At 42.8% G+C, this 24,148-nt stretch overlaps 1 protein-coding gene across 1 annotated transcript; it reads right to left on the reverse strand.

Moving 5' to 3' along the window:
• Positions 1-352: 352 nt before the first annotated feature.
• Positions 353-5,460, reverse strand: LOC136488751 (cysteine-rich receptor-like protein kinase 44). The gene is made up of 10 exons (XM_066485577.1): positions 5,318-5,460; positions 4,698-4,837; positions 4,359-4,617; positions 4,064-4,249; positions 3,335-3,366; positions 2,914-3,111; positions 2,222-2,806; positions 746-757; positions 595-650; positions 353-476 (listed from the first exon to the last, which is right to left on the reverse strand). The coding sequence occupies exons 2-10, from the start codon at positions 4,824-4,826 to the stop codon at positions 353-355; spliced, it is 1,581 nt and encodes a 526-aa protein (XP_066341674.1). The 5' UTR covers positions 4,827-4,837; positions 5,318-5,460.
• Positions 5,461-24,148: the final 18,688 nt, after the last annotated feature.

Below are 24,148 nucleotides of genomic sequence, written 5' to 3' on the forward strand. Positions count from 1 at the left end.
ACTACTACGCACTCACTCCGTCGTACCATGGATGCAATTCTAGACTTATAGTATAGTGCATATAGTGCATATGTATCCGGAATTTGCTATTTTCCTATGAATTTTTATAAAACGAATTTAAATCTCAAATTTGGTGGCAACATACATATATAAATGCACTACGAATGGACATTGTTTCTATTTTTTTAATAGTTCTAAGTATATTTTTGTAAAGGGTTTTCATGATTTCACCGAGAAGGTGGTTTGCATCGAATATTTTCCCAAGGTACCATGGAAATACATTTTTATAGTATCTGTTTGAAGTAATGAATGTTGATACTATTTTCCATAAATTTAGTTAAATTAAACATAGCTAGTCAGTAGAATTTATATCATTGCTGGGACGGATGTAGTACCGACTAGCTAGTGTCTGTGCAGCACTTACCCTGGTCCTGCAGTTCCAAATTTCAATAATGCCACCAGATTTTATTAGAACCCTGCGTGTACCGCATAAGAAGTTCTGTGAGAGCAAAAAACAGTTGCGTTAAAGAACTCGATGAACGAATAATCAATGCTAATCCGTATCATTTCAAGAGAGTAAATCTTTGCACGCACCACCATGGCTCCAATGGATGGATGTCTATGCTATAAGTAGGATTGAGGGATAATACCTGATCAAATCAAACAAACGCTAGTTAGCGCCAAAAGATTTAAGCATCACATATTACTATGAGCAAAATAAGAAAAAATAAAATTATGTATATACCTCAATTCTGGGCTGTATTGGTGTAACAACGCCACGAAATCAAGCAGTTGCACAATGATGCCAAAGGACAAATTAAACAGAGAAAAAGTATATTACAAATAAAATTCACTTTAGAAAAAAAATGACGTGATCTCGATCCATTTGTTAGGATGGGAGCGACAAGGGCACCCGTAATGGTATAAGCTGGTTACTAACTCTAAGCCAACCTCTTCAACAGTGTTAATTTTTAGCATATAACTTATAATATGGATAGCTCCTAGACACTCTCAAATATTTTTGAAACGTGTGTATGAGCCTAGCTCTTAATTAAGAGCTAGTTTTTTCTCTCTTCTATTAAAATGTAAAAAAAATGCTTAGAGCTAGCTTATGAGTCAGCCATTACGGGTGCCATAAGTTATGTGGTTTAGCTTTTGTCAGAGGGGCATAATATCACTTGAAATAGTGCCATTGTTTTTTTTGGGTTTTTTATTTGTACCATTACAATTTTTGAATTTTAGAGAAACACCATTACTATTCGCCTATTTTAAAACATACCATTATAATTCTTCATTTCTCACAAGAATGCCACATGCGTATAGAGATGACTTGGGCTTATAGCTGCAGGCGTAAACGAATACGTATACTTCACTGCAACCCCTCTCCCTGTCACCGACGCGCGGGCCCCCAGGTCATCTTCACGACGAGCAGCAGCTAGCACGCGACCCAGCAGCAGCAGCAGCACCCCGGTTAGGAGCGCCTGGGCCGCGAGCTCCGCGCGCCGCCCAAGCCGTGAGCTCCGTGCGCCGTCCGGGCCGTGAGCAGCAGCAGCACGCCACGAGCTCCCCTGTTTCCCACAAGCAGCAGCAGCTAGCACGCAGGCGAGCAGCAGCAGCAGCAGCTAGCACGCGAGCGAGCAGAGCAGCAGCACGTGGCGAGCGGACGGCGGTGGGGCGCACGTGGCCGGCGCGGAGCTCGCGGCGACGGCGTGCGGAGCTCGCGGCTTGGGCGGCACACGGAGCTCGCGGCCCAGGTGCTCCCAGCCAGCGTGGAGCTCGTGGCCCCGTCAATGGCGAGCTGCTGCTCTCGTGGCCCTGTCTTGGCGAGCTCGTGGCTCCCAGCCGGCGTGCTGCTGCTGCTGCTCGGCCGCGTGCTAGCTGCTGCTGCTCGCCATGGACGGCGACAGATGCTGCTCACCAAGGAGAGATGAGAAGAGGAAGAAGAAGATGATACGTGGGGCTCACGCGTCGGTAACAGGAAGAGGGGCATTAATGAAGTATACGTATTCGTATATGCCTGTATCTAGGCTCAAGTCGTCTCTATACGTATTTTGCGGCATTCTTGTGGGAAACGAAGAATTGTAATAGTATGTTTCAAAATAAATGAATAGTAATGGTGTTTCTTTAAAGTTTTTTTTTTGAGAAATTAGATGCTTCTCCAAAGTTCGAAAATTGTAATGGTACGCAAAAAACCCTTGAGCAGCAAATTTACAGAACGCACCTTGAATGCTAGCTGGCTTGCACACTCATGAAGGCTCGTTATCTTCACCTGTTTCGACACATCATGAACTGCTTCTGCTTTGTTAAACATGTAGTCAATGTTCAACGATAAGTCCAAGTTGGCTGCAACGCTCTGGATGTGAATTGTGCTCAGGTTTGGGGGTGGTTTCTGTTGCTTTTGCATCGTCAGAATGTAAGTCTGAGTGGATCTTGCAGGTACAGTGCCATTGAGTGAACCGACGAAGATATCTGGGCTATTTGGCTGAATCCTGTAGGCAATATGATGATCTGCGTTGTTGGTTAGCTGCACTGGGCATGGAATCAGCTTATCTGGCTCGAAGGGGAAGCAGAGATTGAGAGGTTGGACAACAAATAGCTGCCTGTACAGCTTATCAATAGTTTCTTCTGTTTGGTTCAACATAGAGATGACATCCTCTATACTGGGCCTTTTGTGGCTGTTGGATTCCACACACTTCACTGCGATCTCAGTGCAAGTCTTCACTTGGTTGCAATAAGCATCCAGATACGATGCATCTTTCCATGCTACCATCAGTAACATGTTCCTCCAGTTTCGTTGAACCTGCAACTGAAGTGAATCAGTAAACGCCGTACCTCACTATGAAAACGTTTCGAGCCAAAACTACAAGAAAATGGACATTATAGTCCTCATAAGAAAAAAAAAACTTCCCATACCAAATCAATGAAGTCTTGGGAAGAGGACATATCAGAATATGTGGAGTAGCCATCGGATCCTGTCAATATTTTTATGATTATGACCCCCAAACTAAATACATCAAACTTCTTTGTGATTTTTCCCATATCTACATACTCTGGTGGGGCGTATCCGCTGAAATATATTTGAAGCATCGCATAAGTAACAGTGATGTAAACCTAAATAATTTATTTGATAGAAAAGATGGCCCAAGATAATCTCCTTCCTAATATACAATAAGAAAAACATAAAACATTACATAGAAAAGACCAAAAGGTAACTTACTATTTCCAATGTTTATTACAGAAAGATCCCATTAAAAGTAAAATTGCAATCAATTTAAAAAATGTCGTCTTGGCTAAAATTCAACCATGATTGCTAATTCATGCAATTTCCTATCACCATCAATGTTGCTGCCTCTAGAGGAAAGGAAACTGTTTACAAAAAAATGGACAAGTATAATGGACTCCATCATCAATGTTGAGGAAGAAGAGGAAGAGGAGGAGGAAGAGGAAGAAGAGGAAGAGGAAGAAGAGGAAGAAGAAGAAGAAGAAGAGGAAGAGGACGAGCAACATGTCTTAGAATGACTGCAAGAAGACGGTGGGTGATTGCACATCATCACTCGATCATCGATCGATGAGCTTCCCGATGATCTTTGCCAAAAAAAAAAAGGTACAAGGCAAGCTTTCAGCCGATATAGAAGTGTTCCTTGTGAGCTACTCCAAAGATCGAGGGGTGAATATTACTCAATACCGTGAGGCCATCTTCGGTAAGCCTTCTACCTCTACATCGGATGCACCTGAGGTAAAGATCCATAAAGAAGTTGATGATTTCTCCCCTACTAATGATGATTATGCTAAGATATTACATGATCATAGAACTGTGATTGGGAACAACCTTATAACTGTTGTTAATATGATCATGTCTCATTTTGATAGACTAGAGGGTAAGAAAGTCGATTATGTTGATGCATATACTAGTGAATCGGCTTCTAAACAACCTTATTATGGGACGCCTTACAATTTTTATGAGAACCAAATCTTATATATGGAGGGGTTTAATGATTCAACTGAGTGGTTGATTTTCACTAAATCGAAATCATAAAGGCACTCTCTATATCATAAATATCACATGTTCCACTAAAGAGCCTTGATAGGCCAAAGTCTGCAATTTTTGGCACCATATCCTTGTCAAGCAATATATTTGAAGGTTTGAGGTCAAGATGGAAAATTCTTTCTCCATGAAGGTATTTCAAACCTTCACAAATCCCCTTTATTATTTTGTAGCGACTATGCCAACGAAGTCCAGACCGTTCATCTATAGAAGAAAATAAATGACACATGTTTACAGAATTATTCTATCAAATGTAACTAGCATTTTTTTTAGATCAGCACTAACTAGCATACTAAACAAAACTACCTCATACCAGAGAGATGCTTCTCAAGGCTTCCTTTAGGCAAAAACTCCAAGCATATTGCCCTCTCTATCTTTGTAGCAAACACTAGTCTGCCTTGGTGTTCGACACATCTATCTTGCTCTATGTAGCTTTTCCCAACGAGCTGGACGATGTTTGGATGGCAAATTCTAGTAAGGATTCGAAGTTCATTTTGAAACTGATCCTCATCTAATCCTGGCATGTGGTAAAGCTTTTTTACAGCTACCTCTTGTCCATTTGGATGTACTCCCTGTTTCACATATTTGATTACAGGCATTTCATTATTGAAGGATGAAACTGAAAAGATGAAGCAAAAGTCATTAACCATACCTTGTAAACCACCCCATATCCACCACTACCAATTTTTTGCTCTAGTGCAAAACCATTTGTAATGTCTTCTATTAGTTTCCATGGGAAATCTGTTGGCACCTCCCTTGTATTGTATCGTTCATTATTCATAATTCATATATCTGTTACATTTAGTGTCACTTTAAAAAACTAACTTAAGATAATGAGCAACTAATGAACAATTAAATATACATCCTCCAGTACTAAAAAATTCGACGATTTTTGGATTCACACTAACCTACCTTATGAACTTTTTTGCTGAATCTACTCATATAAACATTAGGTGTAAAAATAAAATACTGACACTCACATATTATTCTCATTTTACTGTATTTAACAAAACATGGACAAAATTCATTATCTTCCAGTCCAGAGTTTCGAAACCCTTAAGCAGCATCTGTTGTACTCTGCTATGTGGGACCAGACCAACAAACCCACCATGTCAGTTTCACATCCAAGGATTTCAGAGAAGTATGGTGGTAAATAAAGAATCAACCTGGCAACTACTCAAATTATGATAATATGGGAATGGGCAGGAATTATCTTGAGATCATATGCCCAATTTGAAAGACAACCAAACAAAAGGAATTTCATGCAGTCACCTAGAGGAACTTTTCAAAGGATGAAGGTTCAATATTTACACAATTCCAGATCTTTGGATTTTGTAGTTTCCTTTTGTGGGTGTGTGGTGTTTTTTAAGGGTCCCCTTTTCTTCTTCTTAATGCAATGATATGTAGTTCTCCTGCATGTTCAAGAAAAAAAGTGTCATCTTTGGATGGACAATGGACCATCAAAACATTTTAAACATTTGAAATATAGAAAAAAAAAATCATGCTGCAACCTGGTAGTAAAGCAATTGTCTTCTACTGCAAAAAGGCTGGCATTTCAAGTACTATTTCAGAAGAAATTCTGAAAGGTTTTAGGGAAGCTAATGTCAGATTGATCACTATGGAATTCAGTGGTACCAACTTGCTATACGATTTGGACAGCGGATTGGTTGAGAGCAGAGGTCGGACAGCAACGAAATATTCCTCGAGCATGTTATCAAGGAAGACTTTTCATAAACACAGATCTTGAACGGGAATTTCATCTGAAACATAGGAAGGACTAGTTTCACAGTATGAAAAGGAAATAGTGAAACCTTGACTGATATTTCGTAAACATACTACTGGACGACTGGTAGAAAGCTTTTCTTCGAGAACCGAAATATATACGTAGTATAAGAAAGAAAAAACATGACAATAGATTCAACGATCTATCGAACGATATAAATTATGTACTATGAATGTTAATATTTTTTTATATATATTTGGTCAAAGTTAAAAGCGTTTAACTCGTCGGGAAGCGAGAATGACACTTATTTTTGTGACGGAGGAAGTATAAAATTCAAAATTATAAAAATGAGCAATCTAGCATGCTAATGTAGAAATACTTGTAAGCACGAATCATAAGAAAATATGTGAAATAACAACATTTTTTGTGTATAATAAGTCTTTAAATAATTCTTTTCTTATATTAAAAAAAGCCTTCTGCAAATTTTCACCCTACTAGTGGTATCAATGTCCTAGTTGTAGTTGCTTCCCTAGGTTAATCCAATTATTTCATTGGCCAAAAAGACATCCTTCAGTTGAAAAGGTCCACCTGCACTGCACGTGCAGCGACCAAACTTGAGAATCACATGGACAAGATCCGCCTCAACACCCGACTTGAAGCCCATCCATTCATCCATAGATCGTTCAATACTTGTTCAATTTAACATGACTCCTGGTAAGAAAAAAAAACATGACTAACAGAGAGAATATAGTATCACGAAAAGGTTTTACTGGTTTTTTGTCACCTTGCTGTTTTCTACAACACCAATCAACCTCCTTAGAAACGATGAGCACACAAGAGTATCTGAGGACCAACAAGGCAACAACTAGTAGTATGTGATGAAAATCCACATGTATATGCTCAGAGTCGCCATGTTAGATTCTGTAGTAAACACAGAGCTACGATCATCGAGCTGGCAGCCTGGCGCAAATAAACTTCCCTAAATCCTTTGAATGTGACATATCACATATGTGATGATGGATCTGAATGTGCATATTGGATGAAACTTCTTTTTTCTTAGTAATAACGTGGCATATGTAAATTAATGTGAAACCTGTATACTCGATTAATATATTATATTTTAGACCTAAACTTCATTATTTGTTGTAACATTTATAGATGTGTAACATGAGTACTTAATACACTACTAAAAAAACGTTTGTAGCAATGGGATAATTTTTTTGTAGGGGCGGCTGGTGATGGAGCCGCCCCTATAGTGGGCGTGCTCGGGACCCACGAGACCAGCCGCCCCTACAAATGGAACAGTAGGGGCAGCTGGTGATACGAGCCGCCCCTACAAATGGGTCGATTTGTAGAGGTAGCTCAATTACTAGTCGCCCCTACAAATGCCCCACGTATAAATACCTGCGATATGTATGGGCGGCTCAATCACCAGCCACCCCTACAAATGACACACGTATAAATGCCTGCATCCCCTTCTTCCTCCTCGGGCCACTCACTCCAACCCGTGAAAAAAAGTAGAGAGGCCTTAGACACCTCCCAAAAATTGCTCTACTAAGAGGGGAAGGTTTTGGTCTTAAATCCTTTGGTGGAGAGGTTGTAGAAGGTAAGAAAATGATATTCCATACTTTTTTTGAAGTTTTAATGGTTAGTTAGTGAGTAATTAGAGTTTTACTTTTCTCTCTTTTCTATGGTGCTTGAGCTACTTATAAAGCAAATTAGACTCAAGTTTTGAATGCACTAGGGTAAATTAGGTAGGGGAACAAGATCATACCCTTATTTGGTCCATGTTTCTTGATTTTAGTGAACAATTAGTTAGTTTTATGGATGTTTCATGTGCATGTAGATCTAGATCTAGGGTTTGGATTTTTTATTAATTTCATTTTTGTAAATTTATGTTTGATGAAATTGGACTAGGGTTTGCATGAAAGATATTGGGTAAAATATAATTGTTGCTAATTATTGTCTTTGAAATTGTTTATTGTAATCAACAAATATGTATTTTAATTATATATGGATAAATGGGCCATTAATTAATTTTCCTCTACCATGGTATGTTTGTATGCTTCATGTAATTATATGTGATTTATATTCATATATCTGAAGTATATACAATTATTCTCAAGTAATTATTAATTTGATTCATTTATATATATATATATATGAATAAGTAGTCCTTTAATGCTTATTTTGTTGTTGTTGTAAAAGATGGGGTATAGGAACTCTTAGATGTATGGTTCATTAAGGTTCAAGGCAGGTTTCCGTGAAGAGGTGGATAAATTTATTAATGCCGCAGAGAAGCATGCAATGACGTTGACAGAGAATAAGGATATAATTATTTGTCCCTGTAAAGATTACAAGAACCGTATGGCATGGACAGATGTGACTATCATCAGATCATATTTGATTATACGAGGATTTGTTGAGGACTACACAGTGTGGATTCATCATGGTGAAACGGTTATTGTTAACGACGATGATGAGGAGGAATACGACGACGAAACCCTAGAATCCCTGTCCCAATATTCAGCAGAGCTTGATGCACGAATGGATCCCAAGTTTGGCAATGAACAAGGTGGTGATGCTGGTGGTTGGAATGGTAACGACGAAGGTGGTGCCAATAATGATGACGGAGCACGTGTCGGGGATGAAGATGATTTGGAGGACATGATTTGAGCCATTGGACCAGAGATTTTACTAAAGAGCATGAAAGGTCTAGAAAATTTGGAAAGGGTGACAAAAGCATCGAAGGAGACTGTATATGGTGTTGAAAAGGGTTGTCCAACACATTGGACATTGCTATGTTTTGTGCTTGAGCTACTCATCCTGAAGGTTAAGTAAGGCTAATTATGGCTGGCCTAGCCGGTGTGCAAGAGCGGGGTCGAGACACTCAGATCTAGATAGCACCGAGCACGCGGAGTTGAGGGAGATGCCCCTATCGCTAGAAAGCCAGCCGCATACGAGGCCGATGCCGGAGCGGCCTCCCCTGCTCCCCCACCTCTATCCTACGTTGCTCGTGGTCGAACACCACCGCTCGGAGCAGAACCATAGTGGCCGCGCCCGACCTCCCGGTCGCTACCTGACCTAGCCAACAACCGTGCGGGGGCACAGGCATGCGTAGGGCCTCTAGCCACCCAGTAGCTGCCTGGTGATCGAGGTTGCGTGCGCAGGGGGCTAGCGCTAGCCCTTTGCCACTAGCGAGATGCTCGGGCCTCCGGTGGTTCTTTCCTGTTACGGTAATGCTATCTAGCGAGGGTGCGTCTGGCCATACACGTGCCTTCGCTGAGCCTAGGATCAGGTCTGACCAACCCATCATATATTAAAAAAAATGTAGACACTTCCACAGAGACGGAACCGCCCGTGCCGCGCGTCCCTGCACCTCGCGTTGGACCCGCTTCACGCCACGTGCCCCTACGCCTCACGCCAGGCCCGCCTCGTGCCGCGCACCATCCGTGCCTCGTGCTACGCTCCCCCCGCCCGTGTCAACTTTCATTGGGCAGTAGCAAGTAGATGAGCACATGTTGCAACCGTATGTTTTATGCGTTTTAGATGTATGTTGCATATGTTTTATCTAGATGTTGTAAAAGTAGATATGGTGTTGCATATGTTGCAACGGCTATACACTTGTGTTACAAGTGTATGTTTCAGCTGTTTTAAACGTATGCTGCAAGTGTTTCATATGGATGTTGCATATGTTGTAATGGCTATACACGTATATTGCAATTCTGTTTTTGAAATGTTTCAGCTATTTTCATTTGGATGTTGCATATGTTGCAGTGGCTATACACGTATGTTGCAAGGGTATGTTCCAAATGTTTCACCTATTTTTATACGTATGTTGCAAGTGTTTTATCTGGAGGTTGTTATATGTTGCGGTAGTTATACACATATATTGCAAATGTATGTTTTCATTGTTTCACCTGGTTTCAGTATGTTGCAGCAGGTGCTGCTCCCCACGTGCTCTGACTCATGGGCACGCACCCATCCAATGCTACCTATCTCTATCATGCGGGCCAACGTTGCCTATCTCTATCATGTGGGCCAGCTCCAATAGTTGGGCGTGCACACAACGGGTGGTCAGTGCCCAAATGCCCGAGCACTCCCTGGTCAAAGTGCATGCGCACATGCAGAGCGCCAGAGTGAGCCAGCGACGTAGAACCGCATGCCCCAACACCACCAGGCTTGGTCCCCTAGGGTGGAGCATGAGGCCGGGGTCAACACGGGTACGCGTGCTATGCTCCCACCCTCTCTCTCGCATGTAGCTAGGTGGGCCCTACGCACATGCTCTCCTGTGAAGGCGCAGCAGTAGCAGGCGCGGGGTGCGAAGCATAGGGCAGGCACAGTAGTAGCATGCGTAGACCCAGTAGCAGCAGTAGGCGCGGTGCGTGAAGCACTATCGAGGACCAGTACTAGGGTACCCGAAGAGGAGGAGCTAATGACCATCAACATTGATTCATCCGAGTAGTCAAGGGCGCGACTACAGCTCCAACCGACCTTTGGGGGCGGACTTCGCCTCGCCCGACCCTAATGCCACGGGCTTCACCTCGCCCGACCCCAAGGTCACGGGCTCCGCCTCGCCCGACCTCTGGGGCGGGCTCCGCCTCGCTCGACCCCAAGGTCGCGGGCTCTACCTTGCCCAATCCCGAGGCCGTGGGCTCTGCCTCGCCGGACCTCTAGGCCTCAGGCTCCGCCTCGCCCGACCTCTAGGGGTGGGCTCTGCCTCGCTCGACACCGATGCCGCGGGCTCCACCTTGTCCAACATCGAGGCTGCGTGCTCTGTCTTGCCCGACACCGAGGCTGCGGGCACCACCTCGCCCGACCCTAGGGTCGCAGGCTCTGCCTCGCTCGACCTCAGGGGGCGGGCTTTGCCTCACCCAACCCCGAGACTACAGGCTCCGCCTCACCCGATCCCGAGGCCGCGGGCTCCGCCTTGTCCTACCTCTAGACCTCAAGCTCCACCTCGCCCAACACCGAGGCCACGGGCTCCGTCTCGCCCGACCTCTGGGGGCGGGCTCTACCTCACCCGACACCGATCCTGAGGCCACGGGCTCCGTCTCGCCCGACACCGAGGCCACGGGATTCGCCTCGCTCGACCCCAAGACTGTGGGCTCCGTCTCGTCCGACCCTTGGGTTTGCGCTCCACCTAGAGTGTGCACAAGATATATAAAAGATGTTGGAAGATACAAAGATATAGAAAATGATTTTTACTCAAATGACTCTCCATATGATGATTCATAGAGTAAATTTTTAGAAAGACACTCTTGAAGATGCTCTAATAATAATATCAAAGCTAGTACTAATGTAATTTTAGTTTCATTGAATTACCTAAATCTTAATTATCTTTTAAAGATTAATATATTATTTATGATAGCAAATATATATTACTAGAAACTAAAATAGATTTAATGGATAATTTACTAACATACTTTTTGGTATCTGTTTACACCCAAATTTGGGAAGAAGAACGCGGGAACTCTAAGTTTCCAAGATCGTGTCAATCAAGGAATCGATTGTATAAGGATCGATATCGGCTGATTCAGATGCGGCACTGGGATCGGCTCTCTTCGAATGACATCAGCAGATAACGACAATGAGCTACGGTTGGCGTCGGGAAATACATGTTGGACTCTAAAAAAGAAAAAGATTAGGGTCCAAGTTATCTTAAGTTAGGAATGTTTTCTTTTATACCAAAGATTGTAATGGGTCGTACTTGAGTAGGATTCATGCTTAGGCTCCGGGTATAAATATGGGACCCCAGCTATTGTAAAAAGACATCCAGTCAATCAATACAAATTACTTTTTTCGGCTTTACGCCAACCCTTAGGAGTAGGAGTAGTGTAGATCTCGACAAGTTCTTCAACAAGCAGGGTTGCGTCGGTCCGGCCGACCTCTGGCTTGTCTGTAAGTACCGTCATTGCTTATACTTTGGTTTGTAAGGCTGCACCGGTTAAGTTCGACCTCCACTGCGAGCTCTAGCATAAGCTAGTTATCGATCCTTATCTAGTTCAAGTATTGTTGCATCGGTTAAGTTCGACCTCCACTGTTCGAATTAGATTAAGTTCAAGTTATCGGCTCTACCTAAGAGTGGCATCCTTCAGGTAGATTTATTAAGTTACCGATCTTGCTGATGTTCTTATTGTCATTAGTTTTCAGCAACATCAACCTGCCCGGTCGAGATCGATCTAGATCGGCCTCATATCCTTTTAGTCCGTCGTTTGCTTTATTACAACACGATGTTTCTTACTTTGAGCGACGGGTTATGTTTCATCGGCTGCTCTACTTCGATCTTGATCGTGCATTGTACGCGGTTAAGGCATGTATGATCTTAAGGAGGTTTGCTGGCTAATTAAATCTGGTCTATAGTTCGCTATTATGACTGTAACGATTCGGTCGATCTCCACTGATGGCACTTTAGATCAAGGGAGGCTTTGCATAAACACAGATATGGAACCGGAATTTCATCTTAAACATAGGAAGGAGCAGGACTAGTTCCACAGTATGAAAAGGAAATAGTGAAACCTTGACTGATATTTCGTAAACATACTACTGGACGACTGGTAGAAAGCTTTTCTTCGAGAACCGAAATATATACGTAGTATAAGAAAGAAAAAACATGACTTTAGAGAATACTTGTTCAATTAGACTGAAATTAAAGACTACTGTTGTGGGGGGTGTGCTGGCTGACAGGATTGTGTGGAGTAAGTTTAAGCATAAGCTAAGATATTACAAGAATACTAGAGGAGAGGAGAACTGAAAGAATCCGTCTCTCTACTATTCCAAAATATGAGAGACAAAATTACAAAAATAGCAGAGTACCAACAAAAGGGTCACGAACTATTTAACATGACTCCTGGTAAGAAAAAAAAAACATGACTAACAGAGAGAATATAGTATCACGAAAAGGTTTTACTGGCTTTTTGTCACCTTGCTGTTTGCTACAACACCAATCAACCTCCTTAGAAACGATGAGCACACAAGAGTATCTGAGGACCAACAAGGCAACAACTAGTAGTATGTGATGAAAATCCACATGTATATGCTCAGAGTCGCCATGTTAGATTTGGTAAGACGTTTGAACCGAAGCCGGTGAGGAGACATATACCCAAGAGGCTCTTAGCTTGGGCGTGGCTAGTAGAACAAAACAGCTTGGGCCTTGTTTAGATTTCAAGTTTTTTCACTCTCTCTCCATCACATCAAATCTTTGGACACATGCATGGAGTATTAAATATAGATAAAAAAATAACTAATTACACAGTTTGATTGTAAATTACGAGACGAATCTTTTAAGCCTAGTTAGACCATGATTGGACAATAATTGTCAAATACAAACGAAAGTGCTACAGTGTCAAATACTGATTCCTAACAGCGATCTAAACAAGGCCTTGGACGTGGAGCAGGAAAGCGTAGAGAAACTACCGAGATTCTCTGCAACTACTGCAAATTATGAGGGAAGTGGCACCACTCAAGACACCATAGAGGGTGTGAGTGAGCTTAGGATAAATAACCATACTATGAAGAGGGGAGAAATTCATTGTGAAATACGGTTATCAAAGTATACTGCTATTGGAAATTAATAAATGTGCCTAAATGTCAAAATATACTGCTAGGTCATATAGTAGATAGTGTCCATACAGTCTAGATTACAAGACAATTCAAGTCCCACATATTTTTCTAGTTTTACTGCACATTACAACAGCTACCGTCAGAAGCAATAGGTCATATATAGTAGATAGTGTCCATCCAACATGCACATATTTTTCTAGTTCCAGTAAAACTGAGTGCACATTACAACAGCTGTCGTTCCGCTCCCAGTGACTTAGCCAAGCATCAGGATGGCATCACCATCGCCCATCCGCCAAGGAAAAGATGACTGTCATGGAAGTTGGTGGTAATAAGATCCAACGCATTGTGCAATGTAGATGACTAGATGAGGGTTTAATTAGTACATTCACACCAGCCGGCGTCTTATAATAATAACAGCTGGTTTAAAAGTTGGAGGGGACGTCACGAAGTGACAAACGTAGTTGGTTCCAAAATCCAAATCTAAAATTATTGACTTGACTTGGTTTCTACGCATGCAGTGATGCCACGGGCAACTTGCAACCATTTAATTAGGTTTCACATCACATGGAGCCGTTCGAATAGAATTGCAGACCAACTGATAATACTCTGTTCTTGCACCTCTACAGCTCTTTCATCTACACTGCTTTTGTTCCGCTGACAGAGCAACTCACCAATTGACATAGTATAAACACCGTTGTCATGTGTGGCGCCATAGACAGCATCTCAGGATCACCTTCCCCGCTCGAAAATACTACCGGGGTGTTCGGCTGATGGTTTTTGCAGCTGATAAGTCGGCTGATGCTGCTTTGTTGTGAGAGAAAAACACTGTATCATAGCTGATAGATTCAAGAGAACAGGACGTATGACTGTATATGACACTATGGCTGTATATGGATTCCATTAGTACACGACATGGACGTTGTACAGATCCAATGCGGTGCATGTGCTGGTTCCAGCAAAAGCTGAGGCCGGGCACAATAATTGCGGTGCCTGCACGTGTGAAGTGAAGGTGGGTGAGAGAGAGAGAGAGAGAGAGAGAGAGAGAGAGCAAAACGGCGCCACGTGTTCTGCTCGTCGCTACGCGGAGTCCATGAGACCATGACCCAGTTGTGGGGCCGGTGATGAGGTTTGCCGGTTTGCTGGATCGGGAATTCGGGAGAGAGAGAGGATGGAACAGACTTAACTAATGTAATTAAATTTATGTAGAAAGAAAAATATCAAAGCGAGTACTAATGTAATTCTAGTTTCATTTTCATCAAATCTAGTACTAAGAATAATATCAAAGCGAGTATTAATGTAATTTTAATTTCATCAAATTATCTAAAGCTTAATTAAAATTTTCAAGAATAATATTAAAATAGATTTAGTGAAGAATTTAATGATATTTATTTGGTATCATAAACATTAATAACTTTTTATATAAATTTTATCAGATTCAAGATGTTTTGCTCGTACTGTATTAATTTTTTCTAGATTAAAAGAATATAAGAATAGAAAGTACAGCTTAAAATTTTGGACCCCTATTTTGGAGAAATATATTTTATATTTTTTTTATTTTGGAAGAAAGGAAAAATATGTAAAATATCCTGCAATACAAATAAATATCAATATGAATGGATCTTGTTGCGGGGAGGACCCCCGGCGTACCCTCGGCCTCTAACCCGAACACTTATCTCTGGATTATGCAGCAGCTAGGACGACAAAGGTGTGGGCCACGGCTGGACCCTCGCGGGAGATGCGACCCACTGTCGCGGGGCGAGGCGGCCGCGGAGTGAAGCCTCGCCGAACCGAAGGTCTCATCGCAAGGCCGACGGCGTGAAGCCAGGTGGAGACGTTCCACGAACGGAGACAGACGGCGTCGTCCGGGAGTGGTTAGAGGAGGTGCGGGAATTTACTGCCCTGCCCCCACCGTTGTGTATCCTGGGCACGCGTTGTATTAAACCCTTATGTAATTTCAAAACACCACCGGATATGCTCTATAAATACTCGATGAGTGGCACTGTTCTGGACAGAGTTTTTATGAATTAATGGACATTTATTCCTAAAATTTATTACCCTACCACCTTTTCGCAAGCTAACTCATTCCTCTGCCGTGCTCCGTCTCCCCTCCATGTCCTCGTCGAGGGTGGGAGGCCAGGTGTTCACCCCACAGATCTGTACAAGGTGGACGTGCATAGTTAGGTAATATTTTTATTGGAACGTGATATATGCTGTGGATCCCAATGTGCATAGCTGATCTAAGAGTTTTGTTTTCTTTGAATGTGATATATCACATTTGTTGATGGATCTTAATGTGCACGTTGGATGAAACTTTTTTTTCTTAACGTGGCATATGTTAATGTGAAAAATGTATACTTGATTAAAAAATGATTTTTTAACATAAATATGATTATTAGCTGTAACGTTTATAGATGTGTAATACGAGTACCTAATAGTTACATATGATGCATCATACACATGTAACATTTTGTTTTTTTAAACAAAAACATTTATTGATGACACGATAAGGAGAGAATCCAAAATTCCTAAATGTTGAAAATTTGTATTGTCAAATCTTTTCATTTAAAAGAAAATCAATGGCTCAGCTTGGTTTGACCTGTTATCTCATTTCCATCTTATAATATGAAATAGGTGACACGATTTTGTTCATTGGATCTAAAGCTTATGCTTCGAAATCACCGTGCAACGGATGTGATATTGTGATCCCCTAATTACCTTGGGCTTGGCTAGCAGAACAAAACAGGTTAGTGCGGGCCCTCTACCCTGCTTTCCTTCAAACCTTGTGGGGTTAATTTTTTTAAAAGAAAGAAAGAAAAAGGCCTGTGGGTTTTTGACAGCCGGAGCAGGAAAGCGCGGAGAAAGCACCGAGATTCTCTGCACTGCGCTGCCACAAACTTTAGCGTCCTGTACTCTTGGCTTATAAGCTGTACTTTTTCAACCAACGAATAATATTTTTCTCTCACAACAAATCAGACAACAGTACTTTCAGCCATAGCTTATCAGCCAAGTGAACAGGACATAGGTCCGTTTGGTAGAGCTCATACTGGCTCTAGCTTATTTGACACATTCACTGTTTATACACTATTCATAGAAACTATTTTTTTCTCTCCTCTCTTCTCCTCTCACAGAGCTAGTGGGAGCAAGAGGAGCCAATTTTTTTTTGGCTTCACCTGCTCTCACTGGCTCTGTGAGATGAGGAGAAAGGAGAGAAAAACGGCTCCTGTGAACAATATATAAATAGTAAATATGTCAGACAAGCTGAAACTGGTAGGAGCTCTGGCAAAAGAGGTTAATTTCCTGCAGCTGCGAGAACTACGAGGGATGGGAGGAGCCCCACTGATCGAGGAAATAATTTCTCGATGGCCGCTAGTGCCGTTCACACGGATGTGGCCTGTGGTACGCATCTTGACTTGACATTGAGTCCACTTTCCTGGTGATTCGCCGAACGCTGCGACACTCACTCAGTAACCCCTGCTTTTTTTTCTCCAATTGGAAACAAACAATTATGCACGCTTTCCTTGTCCGTCCTGGACAGTTGCAAACCATGACTGCATTGGACACTTTCGAACCATGGTCATTCATACTAACATGGCTACTGGAAATGTGCTCAATAAACGTCAAAATATGGGTGATAGGGCATAGTTAAAGCCGAGTCAAAGAGGAATAAACTGGACTTGTCAGAGTCAAAGTAACTTTCACAAGAGAAAGGGTCTTTAGCCTAATAGTTACAGGAGCCTTGGTAGCACGTGAGGTCCTATATTCGACTCTTCATGGACACGAATATTCCAGGATTTAACGATATTTATGCTTTTAGTATTAGATAACGTTCCTATCAACAGCAAGACGTATATGGTGACTTCGTCAATCTAGTTATTACACAACAGCCTCACTAACCCCAAAAAGAAAGTAAATAGTATCATGCAATGAGCTTGTGTGCAATAGATCACGCATGTTTTAGCCAACACAACAGCCTCACTAACCCCAAAAAGAAAGTAAATAGTATCATGCCAACACAACAGCCTCACTAACCCCAAAAAGAAAGTAAATAGTATCATGTAATGAGCTTGTGTGCAATAAGCTCACCCATGTTTTAGTCAAATTTACCTGACATGATACATCTAATATAAGCAGTCTTGCAAGTATTACTACCTAGGTCATTACTACCAAATTAGTTTCTTTTAGTATAGGTGCATGCCTATACTACCGTTGAACGCATACTTGTGCCACTAATGCCAAGGAAATTACTGTATCTCTAACATCATCCCTAACTTTATGGTAACAGTAAACTCCAGTAAGGTCAATCTCAATAGGGGTTTCATGAGAGTTTCATGCGGTCAGAAAACCCCTCAACCATTTTCTACTTCTACACTTAAATATGAAAACGAAAGTGAAAGCGGTAAAGGTGGACACGAAAATGAACATGAACTTACGGAAAATCGAGTATTTCGAAAACGAACCAATTCGAGCGGAATTATGTCGAACACGGTCGGTATATGAAAATTGAATACGAAATACCGACCCGTAGAACCAAGTGCATGACCCTTGGTCTTAATTATTAACATTATCACCGACACACAAATACAAGTCTAGAACAAGCAATTGAGTTGGTTACGAACATTTCTCCAGATATTGAGTAAAAGCGACATCTATACATATAACATGTGTTGCAGTCAGTTGACCACTCTATGAGTACTAATTACAACTAGATTATACGTGTACAAGCAAATTATCTAGTTCATATACAAGTAGCATTGTTTTTTTTTTGAAAGTTGAGTTGCATAGATTATGCGTATACAAGCAAATTATCAATAGTTCATATACAAGTCACATTTGAAGAAAGCTTGGATCTGTCGGGAACCAGGACAGGAAAGTTCGCCCAGGCCCTGTGGGGTTCCGTTTTCTGAAGCCAAACCCAACGCATCCATGAAAGCCCTAGTTTGGTTTTGGATAATTGATGAAACCTAAGTGTACTAACCTTTGTCATAAGTGAAATGCAAAGATAGGTTGGTACACACCAAGATGTCGAGCCAGATGGCAATGGTGATGGCCAAGTGATGATGGATCAAGAGCTCCAACTTAGAAAAGAAGAAAGAAAAAAACAAAAACCAAGATGATCAAGGCAAAGGTATCACTAGGGTTTTTATTTCACCACTCAAGACACCATAGAGGGTGTAAGTGGGCTTAGGATAAATAGCCGTACTATGAAGAAGGAAGAAATTCATTGTGAAATGCGGTTATCAAAGTGCCACTAGAAGTTCTAACTCATTGCATATGCATTTAGATTCTAGTGAGTGGTAAAACCCTTGAAAAATACTTTGGAAAATGTTAACACACGTGCACAAGTGGTGGAACACTTTGGTGTTAGCACATGGAAGCAAGGGTGGAAGAAAGGAGTTGATTTTAGTTAAAAAATAGGGACCAGACTCTAGGGTGCAGGGGGTCCAGACCATTGGACGAGGGTCCGGAACCTAACCCTAGGTGGGTATTGTTGCGTCATAAGCTCCGTACTCTACTGTGCCTGGGGGTCCGGACCATTGGAGCCCGGTCCGGTTGAGGTGATGTGGCGCGCGGCGAGCAGCTGAGGGAGGTCTGGACCATGAACCTTGGTCTAGACGGAGTCTGGAGCCACTTTGGCTCTCCGGACCCTCACTGGAGTCATTCGGACTACATTGTTGGATGGTCCGAACGTTGACTATTGCCGGTCCGGAGCCACAGTCCGGACGCGTGGGAATGGAGCTGTTGCACGGCAACGGTCATCTACGTTTCAAACGGGACATGTGGCTCGCTGCCACTGGTGGACAAGGGGGTCCAAACCCTGGCTGATTGGTCCAGACTGCTCGAGCCTTGGTCCAGACCCTCGGTCCGGACGACCCGTAGAGTGTAACGCCTAGTGAGCCTTTGGGGCTCAATAAATAGAAGATGGCTGGCTCTAGCTCACTCTCTTGCACATTTTCATTAGTATTATAACCTTGTGAGCCTAGTCATTCCTCTCTCACTCATCTTGCTTGATTGATTCATCATTTGGTGAGATTGGATGGCATCCAAGTGCATTGCTTGAGTGGTTTCATCTAGAGGCACTTGGTGATTGTGTTTCGCTGTGGATTTCTCTTGTTACTCTTGGTGTTTGCCGACACCTAGATGGCTTGGAGTAGCGAGGATCGTTGAGCGGAGGGCGGTGCTTGTCTCTGGCTTCGATCGGTGGATTTGTGAGGGGTTCTTGAGCCTTCCCCGTGGGAGATCACGAAAGGCATCTCTAGTGGATTGCTCGTAGCTTGTGGATCCCCATCTTGTGTTGGTTGTGCGGCACCCAGTTGCGGGTTAGGCGTGTGATGCCTATTAGCGCGTGAACCTCAAAGTGGGTGAATCGTTACAACTAGGACTAGCTTGCCAGCAAGCAAGTGAACCTCGATAAAAAATCTTGTGTCATCTTGCTCCGAGGATTTCACTGATATATTGATTGATCATCTCTCTTGCCATAATGGTATATCTATCACTACCTCTTGTATTTACTTTGTAGTTGATATCTTGTGTGGTGGTAGCTTAGTTTCCAAGCTAGTTGTTCTTAGTAGCTCAATTCTTTGCTAGCTTGTTCACTAGGTGTACTTTATTGACTTAGCCTCTTGTGTGTGCCTTAGAGTTTATAGCCATACTAGAATTGTGGTAGGTGGCTTGCATCACAAGTAGAGCTAGAGCAAAATTACATTGTGTCTCTTATTTATCTAATCCTTTGCTCTAGTGTTTTTGTAGAATTTTTATAGGCTATTCACCCCCCTCAAGCCATTTAGGACCTTTCAATCTGTAGTACCCATCCAAGACTTTTTAGGTCTGAAATCCCCAATCCTCCTAGCTCCAGTGGACGCGCCTTTCCCCACGCCACAAGACAATGTCCCCTTTTGCTTCTCTTCTTCCCCTCCAAAGGAATCCTTGTATGAATTTGTCCACAGCTTTGGTGGCCTAGGGAGGGAAGTCAATGGCCATAACAAGGTACACTAGCATAGCAGTGAACACAAATTGTACCTGAACTTTCCTCTCTGCCCTTGTCATGAGATCCGCTTTCCAACCAGACAGCTAATTAGTAATCTTATTAATAACAGGCTAGATCTGCCCCTTAGTGAGCTTCTTAAGGGAGAGGGGCAAACCTAAATATTTGCAAGGGAAATATGATATTCACAAGGATGCAGGCTCTATATGGTGGTCAGCTCCATGTCACCACACCTGGTGGGTAAGACATTGCTTTTTTGTAGGCTGGTTTTAAGTCCTGAAGCATCACCGAAAAGATTGAAATTTCCATTACCAAGTTGATGTCGCCAGCTTCGGCCTAAGGAACAGCACCACATCATCGGTGTAGAGAGAAATTCTGTGCTACAGTACCCGCCTAGATAAGGGTTGCAGGAGCCCCTCATTGGCTGCGTTTAAAACCAGGTGTCCTAGGACGTCCATAACTAGGATGAACAACATAGGAGATAGGGGACCACCCGGACGCAATCCACGCTGGTGAACAATAGAGTCGCTAGGAATCCCATTCAGCACAACCTATGTGGAAGAGGAAGCCAACAGACCACTGACTACATCTCTCCAAATCGGCCCAAAGCCCAAATGATGCACACCTCAAGGAGAAAAGGCCACCACACCAAGTCAAAGGCCTTGGAATGTCCAATTTGAGGAGAATTCGTGGCTGTTTTTGCTGGTGGAAGAACCTTGCTGTTTGCTGGACCAACATGAAGTTATCTTGGATAAAATGACCCTTAATGAAAGTGTAAGTGCAATCAAGCCCTAATGTGGGTTTGGGTGTTGATGACCACCTAATTAGAGAACTAATGAGATTTATTAAGATGACAAGCAGGGAATTCATTATAGAGCATGTCACATAGAAAGGAGGAGCCCCAAATTACAAATAAGGACGGCATCACGCTCAAAGGAGTTTTGAATTCTTTTGTCTTTTGAAATTGAGTATGGGAAAAGCCGTACTATAAAGGGGGACACTACAACTGGTTAAAAGTGTGCAACCAAATGCTCAATCTTTACACAAAACATTCTCACACCTCAGCCAAGACAGCCAACTTAACAACTCTTCACCCTTGCTGTCTTGCGGGGTGCGGCAGTGCCGCACCACGACACTGCCTTACTTATGTAACCGTTGGGAGGCAGGGGGTATTTATACTTTTTCCTATCCTCCACAACGTCTCTCTTATTCCCCAATGGTTCAGACCGATGAAAATTAGCAGGTGCTCATCTCCTCTCTCCTCCATTGGTGCCCTTCAAGCTCTCAAGCTTTCCCTTTGACTTCCCCATCAATCCTTGGGAGAAAAAGGTGCCAAAAGTGATTAGAGAGCTCCACTGTTTCCCAAAGTCTAAAGAGCATTTGGTTCACGTTTTGGCCGGCTATTGTGTTTGTTACTCTTGGAGCTTGGCTCCTAGCTGGCTAGAGCATCGCCCGGTGAGCTTGCCAAGTTTGTGGCAGCCCCGGGAGGTTTGTAACCACCTCTTGCAGCGAGTAAAATTACCCATCATCTCAAGAGTTCACTCTCTTGACTTGAGAATGAGGTAGGGTTGCAAAGCCCTAAGCCTTAATGGTATACCTCAACAACGTGGACTTAGGCAAGCCTTGGTGGTGAGCTGAAACATGGGATAAATCCTTGTGTCATCTTGTGCTTGTGTTGCTACACTTGTGTTCTTGTTGTTGTTGAGGTGATTTCTGGGGTTTGAGGCCGATCTACTTGTGTGTGCTGTTCCCACCACTTTCAGCTGTCGATCTATGATCTACTACCCTATAGGAAGCTAAGAAATTTACCCGATCCAAATTTCGTTGGGTAGATTTTGAACTGTGAACTAATCTCTCCTGTAGGTGTGGCAGTGCCGCTGTTTGGTGCGGCAGTGCCGTGGGTGAATTTAACTTCGGTTTTAGTTGAATTTTTATAGGCCTATTCACCCCCCTCTAGGCGTACCAGAGATCCTAGAAGTGGTATCGGAGCTAGTTACCTCGTGTATGCTTCACCGCGTGAGGTATGGAGCCTGGAGGAGGAACTAGCGGCGTGAAGCCGGTGGATGTCGATCCAGAGCGAGTTGAGCTACATGACACCGACAGCAGTGAGCTCAGCGCATCCACAGCGAGCAACTCCACGCTCCCGTAGCTAGTGGCAACCGATGCCAAAAGAGCTTAAAATGAAGAAGAAAGAAGAAGAAGAAAGGCAACTAGAAAAGAGAAAAGAGAAGCAAGAGAAAAGAAGAAGAAGAAGCATCAGCGGTTAGAAGAGAAGAAGCAAAGAAAAGAAGAAAGAAAGCTCAAGAGAGAAGCAAGAAGAAAGAGAAGAGAAGCAAGAAAGAAGAAAGAAGATGAAGCTAGAGCAACAAATGCATCATCTAGCGAGCTATCTAGCAGCTCTGAAGATGGTGATGACGATGGGTCCTATCAAGTAATCAAGCATAGCAAGAAGGACAAGAAAGGAAAGGGCAAGGACAACGACAACAACAAATATGCCGCCATATCCTTTAACTATTCTGCTATGTCTATGACTAACCATGATCACAAGTCTTTCATCAATGTGCCCACGGGCAAGTTACCTTATTTCGATGGGACTAACTTTGCTAAGTGGAAGCACTTTATGAGAGCCTATCTTATAGGCCTTCATCCCAACATTTGGGAGGTTGTGTGCAATGGATTTGAGCCTCCAGTTGATCCCAAGAATCCAACCATGGAAGAAATGAGAATCATCCATCTCAATGGTCAAGCCACTAGTGTGCTACTTAGTGCCTTGGATGGTGATGAGTACAATAGAGTGATTGGTGTGGATGTTGCCAAGCAAATTTGGGACACTTTGCATCTTGCACATGAAGGTGTTGATAAGGTGAGGAAGGCAAGAATTGATTTGTTGATGTCCAAGCTCAACCGGTTTGTTATCTTGGATGGAGAAGGGACACAAGAGATGTTTGATAGGTTGGTGACCATAGTGGGCAAGATTAGAGGCTATGGTTGTGATGAGCTAGATGATCACACGGTTGTCAAGATTATGTTGGAAGCTTATTCACCAAGGAATGAGACCGTAGTAACTCTAATTAGAGACAAGAATGAAAGCTCTAGTTTGGTTTTGGTGAATTGATGAAACCCTAAGTGCTAACCTAGTTTATCAAAGTGATCATGAGATAGGTAGCATGTTTCAAGTGGTAAAGCAAATGAAGATCATGACATGATGATGGTGATGCCATGGTGATGATCAAGTGCTTGGACTTGAAAAGAAGAAAGAGAAAAACAAAAGGCACAATGCAAAGGTATAAGTGGCAGGAGCTTTTTTGTTTCGGTGCTCAAGACACTTAGCGAGTGTGATCACATTTAGGTTCGATAGCCATACTATTAAGAGGGGTGAAAATCGTATCAAAATGCGGTTATCAAAATGCCACTAGATGCTCTACCTCATTGCATATGCATTTAGGATCTAGTGGAGTGCTAACACACTTGAAAATGATTGTCAAAATATGCTAACACATGTGCACAAGGTGATACACTTGGTGGTTGGCACATTTGAGCAAGGGTAAAGAAGATAGAGTTGAAAAGGAGTTAGTCGCGCTGGTCACAGAGTGACCAGACGCGTCCGGACTCTGGCTCAGTGGAGTGACCGGACGCTGAGGAGTTACTGTTTAGCATCCGATCAAAGTGATGTGGCTAGGTACTAAATTGCAGAGAGCCAACGAACATGTCCGGTCGCCACACTGGACGCGTCCGGTGTGAACCAGCAACTCTCGGGTTTCAGCGCTATAATTGATCAAACTCTGGGAGCGTTCGGTCCGGTGTGACCGGACGTGTCCAGGCGGCCTAGAGTGGC

This window comes from Miscanthus floridulus, chromosome 10, assembly GCF_019320115.1.
Source record: "Miscanthus floridulus cultivar M001 chromosome 10, ASM1932011v1, whole genome shotgun sequence".
Classification (NCBI taxonomy): Eukaryota; Viridiplantae; Streptophyta; class Magnoliopsida; order Poales; family Poaceae; genus Miscanthus; species Miscanthus floridulus.